General features: G+C 39.8%; 2 protein-coding genes across 3 annotated transcripts; one reads left to right on the forward strand and one right to left on the reverse strand.

The window, feature by feature from the left end:
• Positions 1 to 268: 268 nt before the first annotated feature.
• On the reverse strand, positions 269 to 25,917 carry LOC306961365 (E3 ubiquitin-protein ligase TRIM21-like). Of its 2 annotated transcripts, none has more exons than XM_079554076.1 (2): positions 25,816 to 25,917; positions 269 to 2,159 (listed from the first exon to the last, which is right to left on the reverse strand). In XM_079554076.1, the coding sequence occupies exon 2, from the start codon at positions 2,155 to 2,157 to the stop codon at positions 448 to 450; it is 1,710 nt and encodes a 569-aa protein (XP_079410202.1). In that variant the 5' UTR covers positions 2,158 to 2,159; positions 25,816 to 25,917; the 3' UTR covers positions 269 to 447. The 2 variants fall into 2 exon arrangements, with proteins under 2 accessions (XP_079410202.1, XP_079410201.1); XM_079554075.1 differs by lacking the exon at positions 25,816 to 25,917 and adding an exon at positions 5,285 to 5,293.
• LOC306960579 (uncharacterized protein) lies at positions 7,925 to 18,033 on the forward strand (the record flags this gene model as incomplete). The annotated part of the gene is made up of 4 exons (XM_079553011.1): positions 7,925 to 7,945; positions 8,274 to 8,447; positions 13,988 to 14,128; positions 17,710 to 18,033. 4 exons carry the CDS (start codon positions 7,925 to 7,927, stop codon positions 17,953 to 17,955), a joined length of 582 nt encoding a protein of 193 aa, XP_079409137.1. The 3' UTR covers positions 17,956 to 18,033.
• Positions 25,918 to 25,979: the final 62 nt, after the last annotated feature.

A 25,979-nucleotide genomic window follows, 5' to 3' on the forward strand; every position in this document is an offset into this window, starting at 1 on the left:
TTCGTCTCTTGTTATTCTTTTTTTTTTTTTTTCATTTATATTGATCAAATATAAAACAGATGCAGTTCGTCTCCAGCTCCTTGTTCTGATTATTTTGTTTTTCTTTTGTTTTTCTTTCATTTCATTTGAAAAAGTAACAAGATTTTTTAGTGTGTGACGTTTACAGTTTCTCGTCTTCCTTCGTTTTGTTTCCAGATGTTTTTTGCCAAATGTTATATTTATTTCTTGTTCGTCTGTTTCGATGTGAATAAATGTCCAAACCCAGATGTTCCTCATCAGTTTTATTCCATCCTGAACAGTGATGCAAATATAACGTTACATTTGTGTCGATCAGTGATTATTCAGTAATAAATGTGTCTCTGCACAAAAACAAGATCAAAGTATAAAGTTCAAAACTGAGACGATCAGAGTCAGAGACGACGAGTTCTTCCTGAGAGACTGAAGGCGTCACTGGTCACTGAGGTCAGTCTCCTCCAGGTCCTTCTCCACAGCGGAGATGATCAGAGGAGCTGAGTTTGTTCCTCCTTCATTGAGTTCAGGACTGAAAAAAGGAAACAGTTTCTCCTTGAAGCTGCAGTCGGTGAAGGAGTAGAGGAGATCTGCAGAATCTACGTCATAAAAGGAGACCAGACCTGCTCCATAGTCCACAAACACCCCAACCTTCTGAGGAGGCCTCAGTGGAGACAGGGGGACAGGAGAGTCATTGCCGCCGTCATCTTCTTCTTCTTCTTCTTTTCCATCATTATCATCATCATCATCATCATCAAGAGCTTCATATTCTCCATCTCTCAACCAAATGGTCCAGAATCCGTTCGTTGGGCTCAGAGTGATCTCTCCCTTCCTGTTCACAGACTCTTGGGCGACTCCTAAAGTCCACTCAGTTTTCCCTTTGACCTGAACTTCAAAGTAGAACCTGCCTGAGGAGAAACTCTGTTTTCCTAAAACTATAGCACAATAATCAAACCTCTGAGGAGAGTCTGGGAGCTTCTTCTCCACATCAGTGTGATGAACCTGTTTGAGATCTTCAGACAGAACCAGATAAGGATGAGCAGAGTCTGGGTCCAGAGTGACGTCCACAGCAAACGTCTGAACTCTCCTCAGCTCTAAGGTTGAAGTCAGGTGTTTGATCTTCTGTGAGAGCCTTGTCTCCAGCTCAGACAGAGCTCGGGCCGCACTGCCCTCACACGTCTGCGGCTCAAAGCTCACGCTGCTCCAGTCCTTCAGGCCAGCAGGGGGCAGTGCAGGGCAGCGCTGTAGAAAGTGGAGGGGGTCTGTAGAGAGTGAGAGCTGCTGGGCCTCAGTGCTGCTCTTCTCCAGCTCACACATCTCCTGCTGCAGCTGTTGGATCAAGGCCTGAGCGCGCTCCTTATGTTTAGAAAGACTTTGTTCCAGGACTTTGGTGTGATGGTCCAAACATCTCTGCACAGACTCCATGATGTCACTGAAGACCTTCACCATCTGCTGTGTCTCTCTCTGAGCCTCTCTCTCACTGAGCTCCAGGGCAGCTGTGATCTCCTGGACCTTCAGCCTCCTCTGCTCCACCAGACGCTGGTTCTCAGCCACAGTCTGCTGCAGAGAGACCTTCTCCTGCTCAAACGCCTCCTTCAGAAGAACCAACGTATGGTTCTTGTGCTCCAGGACAGAACAAACCACACAGATGGCCTTCTGATCAGTGCTGCAGTAGAGCTCGAGCAGCCGGTCGTGTGTGGGACACATCCTGTCCTCCAGGTCGTCCACTGGCTCCATCAGCTGGTGTCTCTTCAGCCCAGACACTGTCAGATGAGGCTGGAGGTGGCTCTCACAGAACGAGGACAGACAGACCAGGCAGGACTTCACCGCCTTCAGTTTGGGCTCAGAGCAGACGTCACACTGGACTTCACTGAAGAAGGACATGTCCTCCATAGATCTGCTCCTCTTCTCCAGTTTGAGCTGTGAGATCATCTCAGAGAGTAAGGTGTTGACGCAGAGCTCAGGTCTGATGGAGAAGCTCTTGTTACACAGTGGACATTTACAGACGGCTTTAGTGTCCCAGGTCTGAGAGATGCAGCGTTTGCAGAAGTTGTGTCCACATGGAGTGGAGACGGGCTCAGAGAACACCTCCAGACAGATGGAGCACAGGAACTGCTCCTCAGAGCTGCTCTGTGTGGAAGACGCCATTTCTGAAAAACATTTGGGACAAGTTTAAACTTCTCCTGTTCATGTCATTGTTCTACATTTACATCTGCTTCAAGAGGAACAAGTGAAGAGAAAAGAGTGGAAGAAACGAGCAAAGTTCTTCTACATCTCCGCTCTAGTGAAGACCTGAACCTCTAACATGGAGAGATGCATCACCAGCTGGATCAGAAACAATCCAAGCCACACTCAGCACTAGGATGGCACAGTGGTTAGTGTTGGAGCTTCACAGCGGCCAGACGGGTCTTTCTGTGCAGCTCGTACCACTAAAAACATGTACAACAGGCCAGAATATTCATGTAGTGAGTGAGTGGGTGGTGGTGGTGGGAGGGGCCGATGGCTCAGACTGGTGGCCTCACTTTTGTCAGTCTACCCCAGGGCAGCTGTGGCTACAACAGTAGCTTACCACCACCGTGTCTGGAGAGAATAAAAGACGACTCTGTGGCCCCCCCTCAAACAGGTTTACATGGAGTCAGTGGAGCCACATCGGACAAAGGAGACACTGGCCGGACAGAGACCACGTCAGGATGTGTGTGTTTCTTTCACAATAAATGACTTCACGTCACTGACCATGAGTGAAAAAACGTCTTTGTGTTTTATTCATATTCTTTGAGAAATAAATGTGTGTAAACGTATGGACACAACTGTCACTGCAGCAGTAAATGATAGGATATAGTGAGTCCATGTTAACTGTGTCCCTAAAACAGGCGTGTCTCGGCCCCGGGGCTTCACTGCTGTCCCTCCTCTTTTGTCTGGGACAGACTTTAGAACAGCTCCATATGATCCAGCCTTTGATTCAAATCTGTGTGTCCTGCTCTGAAAGTCACACTTCAGATGAAAGTCTGCTCAGAATGTGCTTTACACACGACTATATCACTCTCACATATAGTTCACACTGTAAACTATGTTTACATGTTAAAGTACTTTCATGGATAATAATACGATGGCAGAGATCACACAGATCTGACCAGTGGCTTCATGTTCAGGTAAACACTTGTTCTCAGGACATTAGAGGATTCTATTATGGTGTTTTTGATCATTTATTAAGGAAATCATCAGACTGAAGGACATTCTAACTCTTTACACCTGTGTAAACATTTGCTTCACTAAAGTAACACAAATGTACAGCAGGTTTAGTCCGGACGACTTCCATCTGGAGGATTCGTGTCTGAGGCCTTTAAAAAGGACTAGATGAAAGTTACTCTTGTGTAACTTTAGAATAAACACATTACCTTTAAAGCTCTACTTTAATGGAATTTGATTCATCAGCACAATTTCTCTCCACAACTTTATTCTATTTGGAACAACTCCGATATTTTGTACAAGAACAAAAGTTTGTTTCTAAAATTTTGGTTTGAGAAAAACATTATCCTTGTGAAACAACTTTGACTCCAGAAGGCACTTTATTAACGTATTGTGATGTTTGTTCCATTTCTAACACATCTGCAGCACCTGCAGAGTGTAAATGGTCACAGGGCTGTTCCCAGTGGAGAACGATGTTGTGCTGTGGCTCCTCTTACAGTAACTCATGTTCTCCTCCTCAGTTGAATCAAACCCATTGTGGAAGAAAATGTCTCTCATCATCGTGTAACAAAAACAAGACAATTCGCTCTTTCTTTCAACGTGACATCTCTACAAAACCTCATGTTCACTTTGACTGGATTAACTTTGTTCCGAACTTAAACTGGACTAAGGTCTGGACTTTGCCCAGAAAGTTTTTTCTCACCAATAAAAACAAAATAAATCTCCTTCAAAATTGTTCACAAGTTTTACCACTAAAACATTTTTAAAGAAGATTCAAGAAAGACTTTGACATTAGCTGCACGTTTTGTGGATCCAGAAACTGTTTCTCATTTATTTAGGAGCTGTTCAGTAACTCAGACATTTTGGAAAGACGTCTTTTTGTGTCTAAGTCAGTGGTTCTCAACCTTTTGGAGCCGCGACCCCCATTATAACAGTTAAAGGGGTTCGTGACCCCCACCCGGGTCACACCGTGAGTAACATTAGCCTCCATAATTCTTAAAAAACAAAGAAAATAACAAATGGCTAAAATAAAATTCATCAAATTATGAACATATAATGTCTCTCTGGTAAAATAGCAAACACATGCAACAGTAAAGTATTATAATATATGCTAATAAAAAGATGTATATTTTACCTACATGATCTGGCGACCCCCCAAATTTGTCTCGCGACCCCCTTGAGGGTCCCGACCCCCAGGTTGAGAACCACTGGTCTAAGTTATGCAACAATTATAAAATGTATTATGAGCTTGTTGCTCTTGGGTTCTTCACAAGTGACTTAATGAGTCCTGACAAGATGTTTATTGTTCACCTCACCATTATTTTGGCAAAATATTATATTCAGAAGTGTAGATTTGCAAACAAAGCCCCTGTATTTGATGTTTTTCATAAAGAACTTGATATGTAAATAAAAAGCGTTGAGCCATGTACTAACAGGAAGGCTGTGAAAACCATTGGAATCTGGTCACAAAATATGTAGAGTTTTTGTTCTTTGTTCATTTCCCTCCCCCTGGAAAGTTTGATGGATTTTGCACAAATGACCTCATGTTTTTATGGACTGTATGTGCAACATTTCAATAACAAAAAAGAAAAAGTTTGCCATTTTATACTCACTACTGCCACCTCAGGTCATATGTGTAACTGCAGCTTCTATATTAAGCTCGTGCATGACGGCGCTTCAGACAGGTCTGAGCTCGTTCTACACATGAGGACATGGAGGAAAATACTTACATTTATAAACTCTGTATAGTCACTTTAAACTGACTTTGACTTTACTGAGAAACTTCTCTGCAGATGTTTCTGCTGCTGAACTGACTGCTTTTAAATCTATTTTATTTTCTCTGATTCCAAACATAGTGGAGTGAGTTTGACTCTCACACAAACACAAACAGCCCCAGTGTAATAAGTCACTAAACCTCCTCAGATCCTGTGATAAGAGTTTTGTGTGACTGTTGTTCCAGGCCGTGTCCTGCAGAGGAACAGACTCACAAACTGCTGAGTCGTGTTTAGAAACAAGTTGAAACAGATGAAAGCTCAGGAATCAGGCCGTGATACAGAGTTTATACAAAGAAGTGTAGAAGAGTTCTTACCAGAGAGTCCTGAGGTGCAGACGGAGGAAACACTGAAGTGAACACAGCTCTGAAGGAAATGGAACTTCCTGATCTTTAGAGTCATGTGACTCAGAGAGGACGGACCAGTTCTAAACCAGGAAGTGTCGAGGTGAGACTGGCATCAACAAACAGCTCCATAAAGCTCAGTGGCGGCTGGTGATGTGAAAACCAGGGGGCGCTGTTGCCTCTACCTTCAATTATATTTTAGAAGATACTTATAAACATTGTTTTTAACTTAAAAAAGAAAGTTATCTTTGGGGCGTTTAATATTATTATTTTGTGACTAAAGTGTAACGATAGTCTCTATACATATTTGTGTTTTGCACCAACAGAACCAGAACAAAGGCAGGAGGTGTTTCCTCTTTGATTTCATGGACAGTTTTAGTCCCAGACCTGCTGTGGTTTCATTATGAGCCTCAGAGTCACAGGTTTAAACCCGTATAAACCGTCAGACAAATGATCCGCTCAGAAATAATGTGCAGCTCACGTTATGAAGAGAGTCCTCCTCCTCCTGTAGCACCTGGAGCTCCACCTCCTGTAGCACCTGGAGCTCCTCCTGTAGCACCTGGAGCTCCTCCTCCTGTAGCACCTGGAGCTCCTCCTCCTGTAGCACCTGGAGCTCCACCTCCTGTAGCATCTGGAGCTCCTCCTCCTGTAGCATCTGGAGCTCCTCCTCCTGTAGCACCTGGAGCTCCTCCTGTAGCACCTGGAGCTCCTCCTCCTGTAGCACCTGGAGCTCCTCCTCCTGTAGCACCTGGAGCTCCTCCTGTAGCACCTGGAGCTCCTCCTCCTGTAGCACCTGGAGCTCCTCCTGTAGCACCTGGAGCTCCTCCTCCTGTAGCACCTGGAGCTCCTCCTGTAGCACCTGGAGCTCCTCCTGTAGCACCTGGAGCTCCACCTCCTGTAGCACCTGGAGCTCCTCCTGTAGCACCTGGAGCTCCTCCTCCTGTAGCACCTGGAGCTCCTCCTGTAGCACCTGGAGCTCCTCCTCCTGTAGCACCTGGAGCTCCACCTGTAGCACCTGGAGCTCCTCCTCCTGTAGCACCTGGAGCTCCTCCTCCTGTAGCACCTGGAGCTCCATCTCTGTTTCCCTCAGTGAATGAACTAGGGATGCACCGATACCACTTTTTCTAAAACCGGTACGAGTACGAATACTTGGATTTAAGTACTCGCCGATACCGAAAACCGATACAAGTACAAGGCATTTTCTTCAACATTCTTACTTTTTTCACAGCAGATTGGTTTGTAATTAGTTAATTTACTCATGTTCATTTCCTTAAGTAAAGTAGACGACACATTTAAGAGCAGTTATATTAGAATTGTGCTGATGCCATTTATTTTGTTTATTTTTATGTCTCTGTCCATCATAGACAGAAAAGTCCATGTCCTAAAGCTCCTCAATGCCTGAGCTTTATTCATTTATGTGTTTTTATTTAACAATAGTATTGAGATGTTTCTTAAATGGTCTCTTTTCGTCTTTACTTCAGCTCCTGTAGATTTTCTCGTGTGTTTGTAGTAACTTAGCGAGAAGCTACAGCGTTTTCATTGTTCTGCTGCAGCTCATTTTCCCTCAATATAAACATGCTGTATGTCTTTAATTTGGATTTTCTGAGGACTTTTTAGTCGCTGGGTTAGTTTTTCAGATGAATAAAACCCTGGGCATAAAACGGCGTCAGAGTGACCAAAACTGCAGCCGCGAGTTAGCAACGTTAGCCTGTATGTTGTAAACACTGCAGACGCTGCAGCACGAACAACATTAAGCTCTGGTTAAATCCAGCTCAGACTCTGGTTTAGAGAGCGCAGTCTGTAATAAAGTCAGCTCTATGTGGATTATTGGATTTACACTAAACTATTCTCCTGTTTGTTGCTTCTTCTCCTCAGCTGAGAGCTGCGCCTCGTAGCTGCGCCTCGTAGCTGCGCTGGCCGCACGTCAAATGGTATTGGTTTCTGGTATCGGGACCTCATGAATGAGTACGAGTATGAGTACAAGCCTGTGGCATCGGCCCGATACCCGATACTGGTATCGGTATCGGTGCATCCCTAGAATGAATGACGTTCCCCTCTCCTGTCGTAGCTCCTCCTCACGGTCCTGAATCTTCTCTCCATCAAATGTCCACGTCCTGGGACAGAACTTTGTCCCAAAGTGTGAGATAAACAAGCAGCAGCTAAAGCTTTTATCTGAACTAGCAGTGACTGGAATCATTTATTTTGATGCCCTGGCAGAGAATTTCAGTTTTCAGAGGATCGAAAGATCACACAAAAACATTTAGTGTTTGTCAAGTGACTTTACTCTTTTTAAATCATAATGAAAAAAGAAACGACCAAAATGAGCCTGATCCAAAGATTAAAGTTCTTAACACTTACCGTGACGATCTCGCTCATGTGAATATCCAGAGTATTTGTCCACCATCTTCTATTCCACATCATGTGATCATGTCACTACAATGTGAACAAGTCTGTTGGATTCATAGAGACACAAAGCAAGGGAGTCTTTATCAGAGTGTTGGTTTGCCACAGGGCTGTGTTTTCAGACCCGTACTGTCCATCCATGAATGTGTTGCATCTAATCCTAACAAGCTACAGTTGGGCGTATCGCAGAGAGGGTCAAAGGTCGTAGGAATGAAGAAGTTTCAGATTGAAGTCAGACGTGCCTCTGCTCCCGCATGTTTAGCTAGCAGCTAGCTTAACAATAACGTTTATATTGAATCAATCCCAGAGTCGCAGAAGAAGAACTGACCCTAAAGTTTAGTCTCTTTGTCTGCACATGCGCCCTGTGTGTGTTTCTCCCACAAAGGAAATGACCATATTTGGATCACAGCCTTTCCTGCTACACGTGGATACCAAACCTGTCAGTGTTTGTGAATGAATGAGCGTGGGAAAGACCGTGTTGGAGTCACTTCCTGGATAAATGTCAGAGAATAAACCTGTAAAGAGAGAGTTTGGAGTCGTCTCTGTGACTGAATAACAGGCTCAGTGTGAGGCCCCCCCCCCTCACTCTCCCTCCCCCCCTGCCTCCCCCCCCTCCCCCGCGGTGGGAGTGCTGCTGCTGCTGCTGCTGCGGCCGCTGAAGCTTCTGGCGGTTCATATATGCGGCGGATCGGGAGCGTCGGGGGCAGAACTGACAAATGTGTGGGGTCAATTGGTAAGAACACTCCTCTCTCTCTCTCGCTCGCTCTGTGTTTTCCTTTTCTCTCTTTACATCCGAACTTTAACTCCCCGAGGACGGACTTGAGGACTCGTTTATCGCTCGTGACGGACGTTTTTTTCACGTTTACGGAACCGTTTTCTTGCTTCTGTCCTGGATCCGTTGGTTCGATTTGAATCTGTTACCGCTAACTTTAAACCTGTCTCTGTCGGTCGTATTTCACTTTGTTCCGACTCCATTTTGTCCTAAAAGTATCTCTTCATCGGTTAAAGTGACTGAAATTAAGAATAATTCATCGTAATTTGTCATTTCGATTTCTCGCCGAGTGAAACTAATGAATATTTTTGAGCTTTAAGTCAGAAGTAACTCTGTATTTGAAGTACGGTAGGATTTATTTGACAGTTTAAAGTGCGATGTGAAGTCTTTGTTCACATAAGCAGTAACCAGCGCCCCCTGGTGGAGCGGAGCCGTCGGGTTCAGTGTCTTTAGTGAAAACGCGATTAAAAAATGGCGTCTCGTCGTCGATAAAACGACTTAAAAGGGTTTGAATCACTGGACTTTGTGCTGGTTTTGACAGAGACGGGGAAAGTGACAAACAGGAAAATGTCGAGGTTTTTGGGACTTTCTCGATGATGTTGATGCTGAGGTGATATTTTTGGCAAACCATCGGAAATGGGCAGAAATGTGACGCAAACAAATACATTGATGTTGGTTTGTTGCTCAAAAAGATCATCCTACACTTTACAATGTTTTAAAACAGTTTTCCCAGATATTTGCCATTTGTTCTTGACTTTTCCCTTTGTTTTCCCCATTCTCATTCTTCTTTTAGATTTTTTTTACTCCATGTTTTCTTTTTCTTTTTTTTAACAATTTTTTCTACAATTTTCCCCCAATTTGTATTTACCATTTTTTCTAGATTTTTCCCTCCAATTTTAAGAACATTTCCCACTTTTTTTCTCTGTTTAATCCTAAAATTTTCCCCATGTTTGTCCTTTTTTCTCTGTTCCATATCTTCCCCGACTTTTCCCTCCAATTTTAAGAAAACATTCCACTTTTCCCCCCATAGTTGCCCCACCTTTTTCAAAACATTTTTCCAAATTTGTTTCCAATTTTTATCAAATTTTCCACCATTTTTATTTACCATTTTTCCCTATTTTTTCTAGATTTTTCCCTACAATTTTAAGAACATTTTCCACTTTTTTTCTCTGTTTGATCCTAAAATCTCCCCATATTTGCCCTTTTTTCCCTCCACATTTTCTCCAAATTTTTCAAAACATTTTTTCCAAATTTGTTTCCAATTTTTATCACATTTTCCACCATTTTTATTTACCATTTTTCCAATTTTTTCCAATTTTCCCCCCATTTTTTCTAGATTTTTCCCTCCAATTTGAAGAAAACATTCCACTTCCCCCCCACATTTCCCCCAAATTTTTCCAATTTTTTCCCAATTTTTTTCCCAATTTTTATCAAATTTTCCACCATTTTTACTTGCAATTTTTCCAAAATTTTCCCCATTTTTTCTAGATTTTTTCCTCCAATTTTAAGAAAACATTCCACTTTTTCCCCCATATTTGCCCCACTTTTTTTCCAAATTTTCCCCCAATTTTTCCAACAATCCTCCCCCTATTGTCCTTTTATTAAAATACTTTTATTAACCATTTCCCCCTGTATTCCTTGACATTGGAGTTCCCCTCGGTCCCCTCGATTACTCGTCGTTCTGATCTTTCGCTCGTCTCTGGGTTTGGACCTTTTTTCTAAAGCAACAGCAGTGATTCTTCTCACCTTTGACCTTTGTGTCTAAGTGAATCACAGGTTTCTTCTTTTTGAAAGCATTAATATGGGACTACACGACACTGTTTCATTCTGTGGTGTTGTTTGAGTGATTGTAACTTAAACATGGCGGCCGTGTTGGGCGCTCGCCCTGGCCGCGGCGCCGAGAGGCCGGCCTGCATTATGCGCCGCTCTGAGGCCGTGCTGAGCCTTCGCTGTGAGGCCGGGCCTGCATTATGAGGCCGTGGCTGAATAAACAATTGTCCGGCCCCGGGGACAAAGCTCTGAGCGAGACTAGATCCCTCTGTCCAGCGCAGCACCGACGCTTCTGGCTCTTTCTGCCTCTGAACCCACGCCAGGGACTCAAACTAAACACGCTAAACACGCTAAACACGCTAAGGACAAATGACGGGTTCAGACGCTGCAGGGAAACAAAGACAGAGACACCCATGTGAAGATTCATTACTGACTAATGTGAGGAGGAATGAGCGGCATTCATATAAACGACATGTTAGTTTGAATAAGTCCCGCCCAGTCTGTTCTGTAAAGTTTAGAGTCGGTAAAGTTTAGAGTCGGTAAAGTTTAGAATCTGTAAAGTTTAGAGTCGGTAAAGTTTAGAGTCGGTAAAGTTTAGAATCTGTAAAGTTTAGAGTCGGTAAAGTAAAACATATTTTCAAAAAGTATTTCCCAAACTGATGTCATGCATATAAGTCAATAATGATGTAAGTTATGTTTATTAACCTCTTAACTCCCGCCTGAACTGAGAGCATCTAAATGGATCTTTTTCCAAGTCATCAGATTTTTTTCCATCTTTTTTGGGGGGGGTTTCAACTCATTTTTGTAGCTTTTTTGTCATTTTTTTCTTCATTTTTTTTGGTCATTTTTTGTCACATTCTTGTGGCATTTTTGGCACATTTTTGCCAGTTTTTCATAATTTTTTCGTCTCAGTTTTGTTGCTATTTTCCCACCTTTTTTCCAGAAGCTTTTGGACTGGGGTAAAAGCCAAACTGGAGAAAATGTGCTCGGTTCAGGTGGGAGTTAAGGGGTTAAATATCATTGAAATATATATTTTTTTATGTAGTTTCTCTGTATAAAAAGTGTCAGGCGGCGCAACAGAGTTTTTTCTAGAATTTAAATAGTTTCCAAAAATGTGTCTAAAGTCAAATCTTTGCCGAGTGTCTCTTCGAGTCTTTCATTTTGTAACTGATCCTGAATCAGCGATAAAACCAGAGGACGGAGCTCAGTGTCAGCACAAAACAGTAATCGGTTCAGTATCGGATATTTTAAACCGATATCTGATCTTTTTTTTCTAGCATTGACTCTGAGACTCACACCAGTGTTGGATCAGTGCGTCTCTATAAAGTTTAAATGGTTAATCTGACACCTGACATTAGCAGAGCATCTAAAATTAAATGATCTTTTATGTGGACTCTTACATTAGCTTTAGCATTTGTTAGCATGGATTTACTTTTAAAACTAATTAAAGACTTTTGTAATAAAATAATATTTTACAGTATTTACATTGGTTGTACCACCTGACACCGAAAGTGTTATGTTATGTGTTTCGCCATGATGTTTTATTTTGAATTTGTGGCCCTGAAAATACAGAAGCTTTATTAGTCTATGTATTAGTCACAGTATATTATTGGTCATTTGCTGTAAACTGACACACATGTGGTGTCAGGTGGTACAACCAATGTAAATACTGTACAATATTATTTTATTATAAAACACTCAAATATAACACAACTCTAACTGTTCCTGTGACCAGTGTGGGCTGTTTGTTAACCTGAAGTGTAACTGCACTTTATCAAACTCAAAACAAGTGGTATATGTAGAAAATAACAAGACTACGGTGAAACAAGTCGTTTAGAAATGAAACAAAGCCTCAAACAGGAGCTTTAGAAGGTGAGTTAGAGTCAGAGACTGGAGCTGCTGCTGGTTATGGAGACGTCTCTGAGACGTCCCCTGGAGATAAGGAGAGTCTCCAGGTAGTGTGGTCACACCGCCAGTGCTAGGCCTGATCCTGTCAGACCTCGGAAGCTCAGCAGGGACAGTGAGTGAGTGGGGGTGGGAGGGGCTGATGTTGGCAGACTGGTGGCCTCGTTTATCACCACCAAGTACGGAGTGAATGAATAAAGCACCAAATTGTGAAGCGACTTTGAGCGTCTGGAAAAGACTAATGCATTATTATTATTATTAGTCTAGGTGAAAACGAACAAGTTCATTTCAGCAGAGTCTCCGAGAGGTCTTTAAGAAGTCTCCACGGTCTCCAGCAGTTGTATCGCAAATACTGAGAAACTCCATACGACTCTCTGAGACCTCCCGTGTATCACACAGGTCATTTAAGGGACGTCACAGAAACGTCTCACAGGTTCAGGACAACAAACAGTATTTGCGACACAACTGCTGGAGACCGTGGAGACTTCTCGGAGACCATGCAGAGTCTCCGTGCAGAGTCTCCGTGCAGAGTCTCTGTGCAGAGTCTCCGTGCAGAGTCTCCGCCCAGTCTCTGTGTGTGATGCACAGGGTGGCACAGCGGTTAGTGCTCAGTGATGCTTCAATACTTTAATGAAATATGTCAAGTTAAAAGGATGATCTGATGAAAGTGAGTTAATGGAAGAGCAGATGTTTTTCCTCTGTTTTTATAAAATGAAACTCGTTTGGTTCTAAAGTATTTGTTACACTTTGTTGTGACACTTTGGGACTCGTGTCTGTTTTCTATTCACACATTGTCAGGTAAAAATATAAATTGCTCTAGCCCTGAAGCTGATAAAGTGCACGTCATCTAGAACCAGAAACACAACAATAATGTCATTTATTCCATTAAAGACTCTTTGTATCATTAATTTGAGCTGAAACCGAGTCACTTCTTTCAAAGCTTCGCTCGACCAACAGCTTTGAGACTTGGATCTAAAGACAGAATATGTTTTCCACAGATACAGACGGCATCTCGTCATAGAAGGGGGCGTGGCTTCACCGAGGGGGAAAATAGAATCTTTAGAGAAACACAATTTTCCCTCTTTTTAGCCATTTTATCACATGCGAATAAAGTCCAGTGTAAATCGGGCCCATGTGGATATTTTCTCACAGCAGATTGTTCAGTAGAAGTGAAAAAACGGCAGTTGTTGCTAGCGCTAGCTAACCGTTAGCATTCGCCCGATGCTAACATGTAGCATCATGTTAGCATTCTCCGTTATTCATGTATTTATGGGCTGTTGAACCACTTTGCTCCTCCCCATGTCTTTGTTTCTTTATTTAGTAGAAAACTATTTTCATAATTCAGCATTTGTTAAAGTAGTTTTTGAATAATTAGAGAAAGTTTAGATTTTTTCAAAATTGTTTTCCCCCTTAACTGTTTTCAAAAATGACCATATATGGGCGATTCTAGAGATGTTTGTCAAATTTTGTCACTTTTTCGTCACTTTTTTGTCAATTTTTGTCAGATTTTTGTAATTTTTTCGTCACTTTTTTGTCAATTTTTTCGTCCTTTTTTTCGTCACATTTTTGTCGATTTTTCGTTACATTTTCATAATATTTTTGTCACATTTTTGTCGATTTTTAGTAATTTTTTTGTAAATTTTTTGTAAATTTTTTGTAAATTTTTTGTAAATTTTTTGTCACATTTTTCCTCCTTTTTTGTCAACTATTTGTACATTTTTTGTCAACTTTACTGTGGGGACAATAAAGTCACACCTTGAACCTCCCCTTTAACATTCATCAAACTAACTAACTAACTAACCAGGCTTGTGCTGTGATTCCCCCAGGTTTCCCAAGGGGACGCTGTTGAGAAGCTGGCTCACCAAGTCGCGTCCCCGCCTGCTGCTGCTGATCGCCGGACTGAAGCGGCCCCAGGTCACCCTCATGCGCCGAAAGAGGATGAAGCGCACCAAAGTAGCCAAGGCCACGTAAGCGGTAAATAAGACTTAACGAACCAGGGAAAAAACAGGCTTTAAGGCCAGAGTCACGGAAATAAGAATCAGACTAAAACTGTGGCCGGAGTCGACAGTCAGTAAAAACTGTTAAAGAGTTAAAGAAAGGACTAGAAACACGTGATATCAATATCGATAAATATGTTTATGCACAATAATGAAGCTGTAAAGTCGACTTAATAGACAAAAACTAAAAAGAAAGGTCATTGGTCATTTTATACTCACTACTGCCACCTCAGGTCATACGTGTAACTGCAGCTTCTATGTGAAACTCGTGCAGGACTTCAGACCCGAAGTGACGGCTTTCTACACATGGCAGGAACATGTAGGGGGAGGAAAGTACTTATAATAAAATAATAATAATTTTTAAACTCTGTATAGTCCAGACCTGGGCAAAATACGGCCCGCGGGCCGGGTGATTCAGTCCGGCTCTCGCCTTGTAGAGCATAAATTCAAGTATGTCAAAAAAAAAGTAAGTCTCTAGCCCATTCCAGTGCGGGGTTATGATTTTTTTATTTTATTACCAGAATGCTCACTCCCGCCACTAGGGGGCAGATTAAATAAAAATAAAATAAAAGAATTCCACAGGTGTCCAGCAGAGGGCACTGACATAATAAGAAATCAGGATATAAACAACACATTGTGTGACTTGCAAGTGGGAAATGGACAGTCTGCTCCTGGGCAGCTGTGGCTACAATAGTAGCTTGTGGAGTGAAGGAATATTGGCTACAATGTAGCTGAGACTTGTGACACAGGCTTGTAAAGTGCAATAAGTGTGAGTGTTTTTATGAGGCTACTGTCTTGTCAGTTCATTGTTATTCATTTATTGAAAAGGTTGAAAAAGTCCTCAATGTATTTTCCCAATCAAAACATTTTTATTTTAGGGGCGACGGTGGCGCAGATGGTAGAGCAGGTCGTCTCATGATCGGAAGATCAGGGGTTCGATTCCCACCTCCTGAAAGTGTACACTGTCGTTGTGTCCTTGGGCAAGACACTTCACCCACATTGCCCCCAGTGTCTGCGTACATTGGTGTATGAATGAGAGTATGAATGGGTGAGTGGATCCTTGCTGTAAAGCGCTTTGAGTGCCTAATGTAGGTGGAAAAGCGCTATATAAGTTGAGACCATTTACCATTTACCATATTTTGGAGCTTTTGTTTATGGACCCGGCGATTCACTCTCCATATATCAAACTTATATCCCGATATAAGTTTGAGTTATTGTTGGTGCGGCTCCGACTCCATTCAGGCTTCTCATGTGGCCCCTTATGAACATTAATAGCCCACCCCTGGTATAGTCCCTTTAAGCTTCTTCCATCTTTATTTTTAATCTCAGTTAAAATGTGGACAGGAAGTAGTATTTATTCTACACTGGCTAACAGGAAGTTAGCCAAAAACATTCACTGCTGCATTACAGGAAACTGTTACTCATAAACAAAACGGCTAATGCTACAACAGTTAGCTAATAATATGCTAATGCTATACGAACTCTAGATATATTCAGAACATGCTAAAAAACGTTAAGCTGAAAGCTGTGACATTTGTATATAAAGCGCTTTTCACACAACACAAGAATAAATATATTGGCGAATAATTATTGAAACATCACTGCAAACGCTGAGCTAAACATACTATATTTTTAATCAACCTGCTGTTTTTGCATGTTATATGAGGAGAGAGAAATCAAGAGGAGAATAATGGAGGGTGTCAAAATAAAGCGTTGACTAAAAATAAAAGTGGAAATAAATAATACTCACTCATCCTGACCTATTGTACATGTTTTTAGTGGTCGGGGAAACAGACACAGAGAGAACTCCACACAGAAGTGATTTTGTTACAGTTGTACCTGCGCTTCTCCACTGGGGGGCGTCGTCGCTCTCTTCTTCTGTATCTGAACTCGGAGCTCTCTGATCGTCTCCAGGTCACATCAGCTCGAGCGGCTCCAGGGCATTTTCCAGGCGGAGATCAGAAATTTACTAGTTTCCTGGAACGCAGCACAAAAACTGGATCATGTAGTTAAGTCTAAGTCAAAAGGCCAGGGGTGGGCAACGTCAGGCCCGGGGGCCGAATCCAGCCCTCCAGCACAAAACCTCTGACACTCAAGATGATATTATTACAGAGATCAAATGCACATTTCCAGACAGAACACCTTTACTTTGGACTAAAATCGTCAGGTTTGGCCCTTGGTCTTTTTACAATGAAGAAAACTCTGTGGGTCAGTACATTTTTTTTTTTGCTGAAAACCTTTACACAACGTCAAAGGCAAATTAAATATTATATCAAGCACTCGGCTACAAACCTTTGCTTTCCCTGGACCAAAGATGCTTTAACCCCATCTGTTCTCCAGTTCGGCTTTACCCAAATCTGAAAGCTCCTCCACTGGAGCTCACAGCCGATAGGTCACTGTCACGCCTCTTGACCTGCAATGCTGAGCTGAACGGTGTTGTTGCCATGTTGCCATCACTTTTTAGCATGTTTTCCCCCATCACATTCTTGTCACTATTTCATCACGTTTTTGTCAATTTTTTGTCAAATTTTTGTCCATTTTTTGTCAAATTTTGTCCTTTTTTCGTCCATTTATGTCACTTTTTTTGTTGTCAATTTGTCATTACATTTTTGTCACATTTTTTGTCGATTTTTTGTAACATTTTCATGCTTTTTTAATCATTTTTTTTCTTCAATTTGTCATTACTTTTTTGTCAACTTTTTGTTTAATTTTTTGTCAATTTTTGTCAATTTTTCGTCATATTTTTCGTTATATTTTTCGTCATATTTTTCGTCATTTTTCGTCATATTTTTGTAATTTTTCCATCACATTATTGTCAAATTTTTGTCACTTTTTTCGTCACATTTTTGTAATTTTTGTGTAAATTTTTTTGTAATTTTTTGTCAATTTGTCGTCAAATTTTTGTCGATTTTTCATAAAATTTTTGTCACATTTTTGTCGATTTTTGTAATTCTTTCATCACAATTTTGTCATTTTTTTGTCACATTTTTCGTCCTTTTTTTGTTACATTTTTGTCAACTTTTTGTAAATTTTTTGTCAATTTGTCGTCAATTTTTTGTCAAGTTTTCCGTCACATTTTTATAATATTTTCATCACATTTTAGTCAAATTTTTGTCACTTTTTTCATCTGATTTTTGTCAATTTTTCGTCACATTTTTGTCAATTTTTTGTAATTTTTGTGTTAATTTTTTTTGTAATTTTTTGTTAATTTGTCGTTAATTTTTTGTCGATTTTTCATAAAATTTTTGTCACATTTTTGTCGATTTTTGTAAATTTTTGGTAAATTTTTCGTCACATTTTTGTAATTCTTTCATCACAATTTTGTCAAATTTTTGTCACTTTTTCGTCCTTCTATGTCACATTTTTGTCAACTTTTTGTAAATTTTTGTCCGTTTTTTGTCCATTTTTCGCCACATTTTTGTCAATTTTTTGTCAATTTTTCGTCACATTTTCATAAAAAATGTACTGACTCCTGTAGTGACTCCTGTAGTGACTCTGTAGTGACTCTGTAGTGACTCTGTAGTGACTCTGCACTGACTCTTGTGTTGTAGAACCTGCAGCCGAATGCCTCACTTCTCCTGAGCGATGCTGCGCCTCCCGGATCCGCGCCGCAGAGAAGACGCTCCGCCTCCATGTCGGATCAGAGCCCCGCCCCCCGCGGACCGGCCCCGCCCCCAGGCCCCGCCCGGTCCAGGCGCGGTCCGGCCCACACAGATCCCGACCCCCGGACTGACCGCGGGACCAGAGTGAACCCTCCTCAGAGCTGCCGCCGTTCTGTGACTGTCCTGTGTCTGTGACATTAAACTCCGCTCTCATGGACCAAACCGAGTCTGAGTCATAATTACACTGATATATATTAATTATTACTTTATTATCATGAACAAACTGAGTCTGAGTCAAAATTACACTGATTTATATTAATTATTACTTTATTATCATGGAACAAACTGAGTCTGAGTCATAATTACACTGATATATATTAATTAATACTTTATTATCAAGGAACAAACTGAGTCTGAGTCATAATTACACTTATATATATTAATTATTACTTTATTATCAAGGAACAAACTGAGTCTGAGTCAAAATTACACTGATTTATATTAATTATTACTTTATTATCATGGAACAAACTGAGTCTGAGTCATAATTACACTGATATATATTAATTATTACTTTATTATCATGGACCAAACTGAGTCTGAGTCATAATTAAACTGTTATATATTAATTATTACTTTATTATCATGGAACAAACTGAGTCTGAGTCATAATTACACTGATATATATTAATTATTACTTTATTATCATGGAACAAACTAAGTCTGAGTCATAATTACACTGATATATATTAATTATTACTTATTATCATGGAACATGTGCTGATAGTAGTCTTGTTATATTCACCTTATTCCGGAGGCTCGCGTGGCGCCGCCATGAATTGTGCCCGCCCCTTTTCTCCTGTTAACATGGGGCTGGAGAAGTCCACATAAAATCAGTCACTACAGGAAAACAAAGCCGTTTTCAGGCCGCGCAGAGAAACGCTGCAGTGTTGACTTGTTGGTGCAAATGAACATCGGACATTTTACACAAATCAATCGACTAAACATCAGATTTGAGCTGAGAATATTTTCCCTCGTTCTCCGTTAAAATGAACGGGCTTCGTTCTCGACCGGAAGTGTCTGGAAAACGAGGTGCCGAGACAACGCAAAAAGAGGCAAAAGTGGGCGGGGCGGAATAAGGTGAATACAGCTACACCACTAGCCTGAGCTAAACCTACTCACCATATGGTAGAAGCAGCGTCAGGACGTCAGTTGATTGTTGTTACTTGAAAGCAGCGGCCACGTTTTAATAAAAGGCTAAGCTGACCCACGTCTGATTTTCTATGTTTTATTGACAACATAACAGAACAAACTGTGTCTGAGTCATAATTACACTGATAAATATTAATTATTACTTTATTATAACAAACTTACTTTATTGTAGTGTCTTCACGAAACACGGAGTTAAACCACCAGCAAAGGAACCTTGCAGATTGTAGTTGCTTGGATTATTTTCCTTTACTGGACGGTGAAAACTGTAAGACATACACTACAGTGCAGGGGCGGACTGGGCAGAAAACCCGCCCTGGACTCTTATTATTTGACTGGCATCATCAGCAAAAAGAACTGGAAAGGTGGTCGTTGAAACGGAAGCAAAATCATTCATATAAATAATAAATAATAACGGTCCCAAAATTGAACCTTGTGGTGCACCATACTCTACAGAATTCCTTTTAGATTCAAGTTTTTTTATACTGGGCTTTACCCAAATCTAAAAGCTTCTCGACTGGAGAGCAACAATGTAACGCCTCATTTGAAAGCTAAGACCTACAAAAGTGATGGAAACTTTCCGTCGCGTCGCCACATTTTTGTCATATTTTTGTTGTTTTTTAAATAATTTTTTCTATAATTTTTTGTCCGTGTTTTTCTCATGTTTTTTTTTAGTTTTCATCCTCTTTTTCTCGCTATTTTGATTTCTTTTTAGCTTTTAGATTTGGGTAAAGCTCGGTTGAGGCGGGACTTGGTGGCCCTAGAGCCAGTGGCCCCTCTGTGCTCTTCCAGAATGGACATATGGCCAGTCCGCCCCTGCTACAGTGTCAGCAAACAGCTGATGTAAACATCAAAATAAAGTAAACTCATCTATAAAACTAACGAAATATCACTGAAATATGAAGCTAAACACGTAGATAAAACAATGAACAAACTTACGGCGTTGCCTCATTAATGTTTTCAGATGATAACTGATGTGGATCTGACTGCTAGCAGCCTGTAGCATGGCTTCTGTTTACATTCGGGACCGCGAAACCGGAAGTAGCGCGGCGAAACCGGAAGTAGATTTTAACAATAATATGTTTTTAAACTAAAATGATAGAAAGCCATGGATTATTTATTTACACACGATTGAAATGATTACTTAGTTTATTGCAACATTTTAAAACCATTTGACTTGAAATTACATTGAAATTAGTAATTAGCTACTTAAAGGGATATTTCTGTTTTTTTGACATAGGGCCTCCTTCCTTTCCTCGTTATCCAGAGTGTTGCTGATTTCTGGAGATATTTTTTGGGGTAATTCATGCAGTTCTTATATTTGAAGAGTTTCGTGGCGCTAGGCTAGTGCTAGGCTAGTCTATGGTATCAGCTAGCCTGCATTAAAAACAGTGTGACCCGCTCCACAGTGCACCTGAGGCACCCTTTAACTTCCACCTGAACCCAAATCATTTTCTCCAGTTTGGCTTTACCCAAATCAAAAAGCTTCTTGATAAAATAGCGACACAAAATCCACAACGTGACAAGAAAGTAACGGAAAAAGTGGCAAAAATGACGACAACACGGCAACAACGCAAGGAAAAAGATCTGTTTACATCACTTTTGTAGGTCTTAGCTTTCAAATGAGGCGCTACACTGGCCTATTGGATGTTCAGGCTCATTTATACTTAAACAAGACGAAAGAACTTGTTGTTCTTGCGCCCTGAGCTGCCGAACAAAATGGAGTCACTTTTGACTTGTCGCCGTGGAAACGTTTCGTAAATGACAGTTTCAAAAGTGACTCCATTTTGTTCGGCAGCTCAGGGTGTAGTGGAGTAGAAAGTACAGATACAGGCACTAAAATGTCGTGAAGTAAAGTAAAAGTACCTATAATTTTTACTTTGTTACTTTCCACCACTGAAGGCAAAGCAACTCAATGCGCCTGTGAGCTTTTAGGTTTGGGTAAAGCCGAACTGGAGACTTGGTTCATGTGAGGGTTAACCTCTTAACTCCCGTCTGAACCGAGAGCAATTTCTCCAGTTCAGCTTTACCCAAATCCTATAGGCCAGTGTAACGCCTCATTTGAAAGCTAAGATCTACAAAACTCATCTGAATGGATCTTTTTCCTCAAGTCATCAGATTTTTTTGTCAAATTGTACATTTTTTGTCACATTTCCATCATTTTTTCATCATTTTTCATCATTTTTTGTAAATTGTTTTGTCCTTTTTTTGTCCATTTTTTGTGACATTTTTGCCACTTTTTCATCTTTTTTTTGGTCACTTTCTGTAATTTTTTTTGTCCTTTTTTGTCAATTTTTTGTCACATTTTTTCAGATTTTTTTGTAAAATTTTTGTCAATTTTTTGTAAAATTTTTGTCACTTTCTGTAATTTTTTTGTCCTTTTTTGTCACATTTTTTCAGAATTTTTTTGTACATTTTTTGTCAAATTTTTGTCACTTTCTGTCATTTTTTTTGTCATTTTTTGTCACATTTTTTGTCATTTTTTCATAATTTTTTTGTCAAATTTTTCTCACTTTTTTGTCACATCTTCATCATTGTTTTCGTCTCAGTTTTGTCGCTATTTTCACACCTTTTTGGGGGGGGTTTCAAATCATTTTTGTAACTTTTTTGTAATTTTTTTGTCAAATTGTAAATTTTTTGTCACATTTCCATAATTTTTTCATCATTTTTCATCATTTTTTGTAAATTGTTTTGTCCTTTTTTGTCCATTTTTTGTGACATTTTTGCCACCTTTTCCATCATTTTTTTGTCCATTTTTTGTATTTTTTTTGTCAAATTGTAAATTTTTTGTCACATTTCCATAATTTTTTCATCATTTTTCATCATTTTTTGTAAATTGTTTTGTCCTTTTTTTGTCCATTTTTTGTGACATTTTTGCCACTTTTTCCATCATTTTTTTGTCCATTTTTTGTCATTTTTTTGTCAAATTTTTGTCACATTTTTGTCACATTTTTCATATTTTTGTTTTCAATTTTTTGTCATTTTTTTGTCACTTTCTGTCAATTTTTTGTCACATTTTTGTCATTTTTTTGGTCAAATTTTTCTCACTTTTTTGTCACATTTCCATCATTGTTTTCATCTCAGTTTTGTTGCTATTTTCACAGCTTTTTTCCAGAAGCTTTTGGATTGGGGTAAAGCCAAACTGGAGAAAATGTGCTCGGTTCAGGTGGGAGTTAAGGGGTTAAAACGACAGCGGTTTATCACATCGTCTAATTTATGTTTTATTATTCTAATATGTTGAAACATAATATTTTAGAGAATTGAATTTTTTTTTCATAAACTCTTCGGCCTAAATGACATTATGTATTTTATTCTTGGTTTGTTGAACCTCTTAACTCCCGCCTGAACCGAGAGGATCTTTTTCCTCACGTCATCAGATTTTTTTTCCATAATTTTTTTGTTGGGTATTCAACTCATTTTTTTCGTAAATTTTTTGTCACATTTTGTCATTTTTTTAATCACATTTTTGTCATTTTTTTGTGTTTTTTGTGTGTTTTTTTTGTTTTTTTAATCACATTTTTGTCACGTTTTGTCATTTTTTTGTCATTTTTTGTCACGTTTTTGTAATTTTTTCGTCATTTTTTTGTCATTTTTTATCACATTTTTGTCGTTTTTTTGTCGTTTTTTTTATTGAATTTTTGTCAAATCTTTATCACATTTTTGTCATTTTTTGTCACATTTTTTGGTCATTTTTTTGTCTTTTTTTGTCACTTTTTTTAGTCACATTTTTGTCACATTTTTGTCATTTTTTGTCACATTTTTTCGTCATTTTTTAATCATTTTTGTCACATTTTTGTCGTTTTTTTGTCGGTTTTTTGATTGAATTTTTGTACATTTTTTATCACATTTTTGTCATTTTTTCGTCATTTTTTCGTCATTTTTTAATCACATTTTTGTCACATTTTTGTCTTTTTTTGTCACATTTTTTCGTCATTTTTTAATCATTTTTTTATCACATTTTTGTCATTTTTTCGTCATTTTTTTGTCATTTTTTAAATCACATTTTTTGTCACATTTTTGTCACATTTTTGTCATTTTTTGTCACATTTTTTCGTCATTTTTTAATCATTTTTGTCACATTTTTGTCGTTTTTTTGTCGTTTTTTTGATTGAATTTTTGTACATTTTTTATCACATTTTTGTCATTTTTTCGTCATTTTTTCGTCATTTTTTAATCACATTTTTGTCACATTTTTGTCATTTTTTGTCACATTTTTTCGTCATTTTTTAATCATTTTTTTATCACATTTTTGTCATTTTTTCGTCATTTTTTTGTCATTTTTTAAATCACATTTTTTGTCACATTTTTGTCACATTTTTGTCATTTTTTTTGTAATTTCTTGTCACATTTTTGCCACTTTTTCATCAATTTTTCGTCACATTTTTGTCACATTTCCATCATTGTTTTCGTCCCAGTTTTGTTGTTGTCCCACCTTTTTCCCAGAAGCTTTTGGATTGGGGTAAAGCCAAACTGGAGAAAATGTGCTCGGTTCAGGTGGGAGTTAAGGGATTAAAATGCATTTCCTCGTGTTGCGACTGTGAACGCTGGCGTGTGTCTCCCCCTGGTGGACACACAGAGGCGGCGCGGCGGAGCTCGAGAAACTGCGGGGAAACCGAAACAAGTCAAATAAAAAGATTAGAAACACGTTGAGAGCGCGGTTTGCGCCGGGACCGGCCCGGGACTCACCGTTCAGTCCCGGTTCATCCGCAGTTTGGGGAAATCCGGCCGCTAAACGTCAATAATCCCCCGTTCATGTTGTTTGTGTGGTCAGCGGAGGGATACGGGACAACTTCAACCCGAGGAGCGGAGCAGCGGTGTCGTGTCCGTCCGCCGCGTGCGCTAGATCCCGCCGTTAACGCGAAAAAGAGGCGGTAAACCGGTGGTAAAATAATATAAATGCACGTGGGAGACAAAAGGATACGATAGATTAAATTACGCTTCGTTTGTTTGCTTTAAAGCCTCCGCGTGCGTCCGCTCAGGCTCCGACAGCCGATATCAGAAACATGCAAATCCGGAGCAGCTGCAGATCTACGACCGCAGACTCAGGCCCGACGGTTCCAGAGTTAGTTTGGACACGCTTTCATTTAGTTTCGTAGTTTTTTGACGAAAATGCGAATTAGTTTGGCCAAGATTTTGTCATTTACTTTTAGATTCAAGAAGATTTTATGTAATTTGAGAGTTAATTTAGTCAGATCGGCCACACGCGGAAAGAGTAAAATTGTGGCCCGGCAAAAACAAAAACAACAACAAAACAAAGCAACGGAAAAGCTTCAAAAATACGATGAAAAAGTGAAAGAGCAACAATGCAATAATGCAAGATTTGTTTTTAGATCAGTTTTGTAAGTCTTAGCTTTCAAATCTATAGGCCTATAAACTTTACGGTCTCCAGTCCAGAAGCTTTTAGATTTGGGTAAAGCTGAGATAGAGAAAATGTGCTCTGTGAAGGCGGGGGCTTGAATTAACCCCAAAAAAATCTTCTAGACTGGAGAGCAACGGTGTAATGCCTTATTTGAAAGCTAAGACCTACGAAACTGATCACTTTTTTCGTCTCGTTGTCGCCGTGTGTGTTTTCGTCTTTTGTGTGTTTTTGTCAATCTTTTGTGTCCGTTTTTTTGTCATGTTTTGTCACTTTTAGTTGCGTTTTCATCCTCGTTATCGTCACTATTTTTTTTTTTCAGCTTTTAGATTTGGGTAAAGCCAAACTGTAGAAAATGTGCTCTGTATGGTTAACCACTTACCGCGTTAACGAGCGCATTTTCTCCAGTTCAGCTTTAGCCAAATCTAAAGTTTTTAGAGTCTTTGTTGCTCTTTTGCCGTTTTATTTGTCACTTTTTTCCACCTTCGCTACGTCACTGTTTTGTCCTCTTCTTTAAAGTGACAGTCTGTAAGTTTGCAAAGTGAGGAAGGATGGGGAGAAATGTGAAAGTAAACAATCAAACTCCTCCCTCTTTAACCAGTTTGCAAAACGATCACGCCCCTCCCCCTCCCTCCTGATTGGACCTGGCAGGCTGGTTCACAGGAAAAGCTCGTCTCATTTTGTTGTCTTTTTTTAGTCATTTTTTTTGTCCTTTTTTTGGTTATTTTTTTGTCATTTTTTTTGACATTTTTTTGTCCTTTTTTTGTCATTTTTTTTGTCATTTTTTTGGTTATTCTTGTTTGTCATTTTTTGGTTTTTTTTAGTCATTTTTTTTGTCAGTTTGTGTTATTTTTTTTGTTCGTTTTTTGTCATTTTTTGTTCTTTTTTTGTCTTTTTTGTCATTTTTTGGTTATTTTTTTGTCCTTTTTTGTTTTGTTTTTTGTTCTTTTTTTTCATTTTTTTTTTTGTCATTTTATGTCATTTTTTGTCATTTTTTTGTTCTTTTTTTTCATTTTTTTTGTCATTTTTTGTCAATGTTTTCTCACTATTTTGTCACATTTCCATCATTGGTAGGAATTGTGCTCGGTTCAGGTGGGAGTTAATAATATCGCCTGCAGTTCACAAACTATCCACCAGGGGGTGCTGCAGCGCCCTCAGCACCCTGGGTTCCCACCGGCCTTGATCTGAGGCTCTTTCAGACGGGCAATAGAAGTTTGGATGATTTTAGTCTCTCCTTTTCATTTTTATTTAGTCTTATTTCAGTCATAGTTTTAGTCTCATGAGAAACTTTTAATTTAGTTTTAGTCCAATTTTAGTCGTCCAAAAAAAAATTAAGACTAAATATTTTAGTCAACGAAATTAACACTGGTTCAGGCGGGGGTTAAGAGGTTAAGAGGTTAGAGAAACATGATCCAAAATGGCGGCGGGTGGTGTTTACTCTCTTTAAACCATGCGTAAATAAAAACAAACGATGTTCCATCATACAAAACCTGCTCTTCCTGACGTCCCTCGGTGTCGTGAATCCGCGGGCGTGGACGCGCGGCGGCTCCGCTCCGCAGGCTCGTCCCGCTCGTCACTTCCAGCTCCGGCAGAAACAGAAGCAGCAGCAGAAGAAGCAGAAGCAGCGGCTCATCGCGCCCTCTCCGCCCCGGGA

Source organism: Gobius niger, assembly GCF_951799975.1.
Source record: "Gobius niger genome assembly, chromosome: 3".
Lineage (NCBI taxonomy): Eukaryota > Metazoa > Chordata > Actinopteri > Gobiiformes > Gobiidae > Gobius > Gobius niger.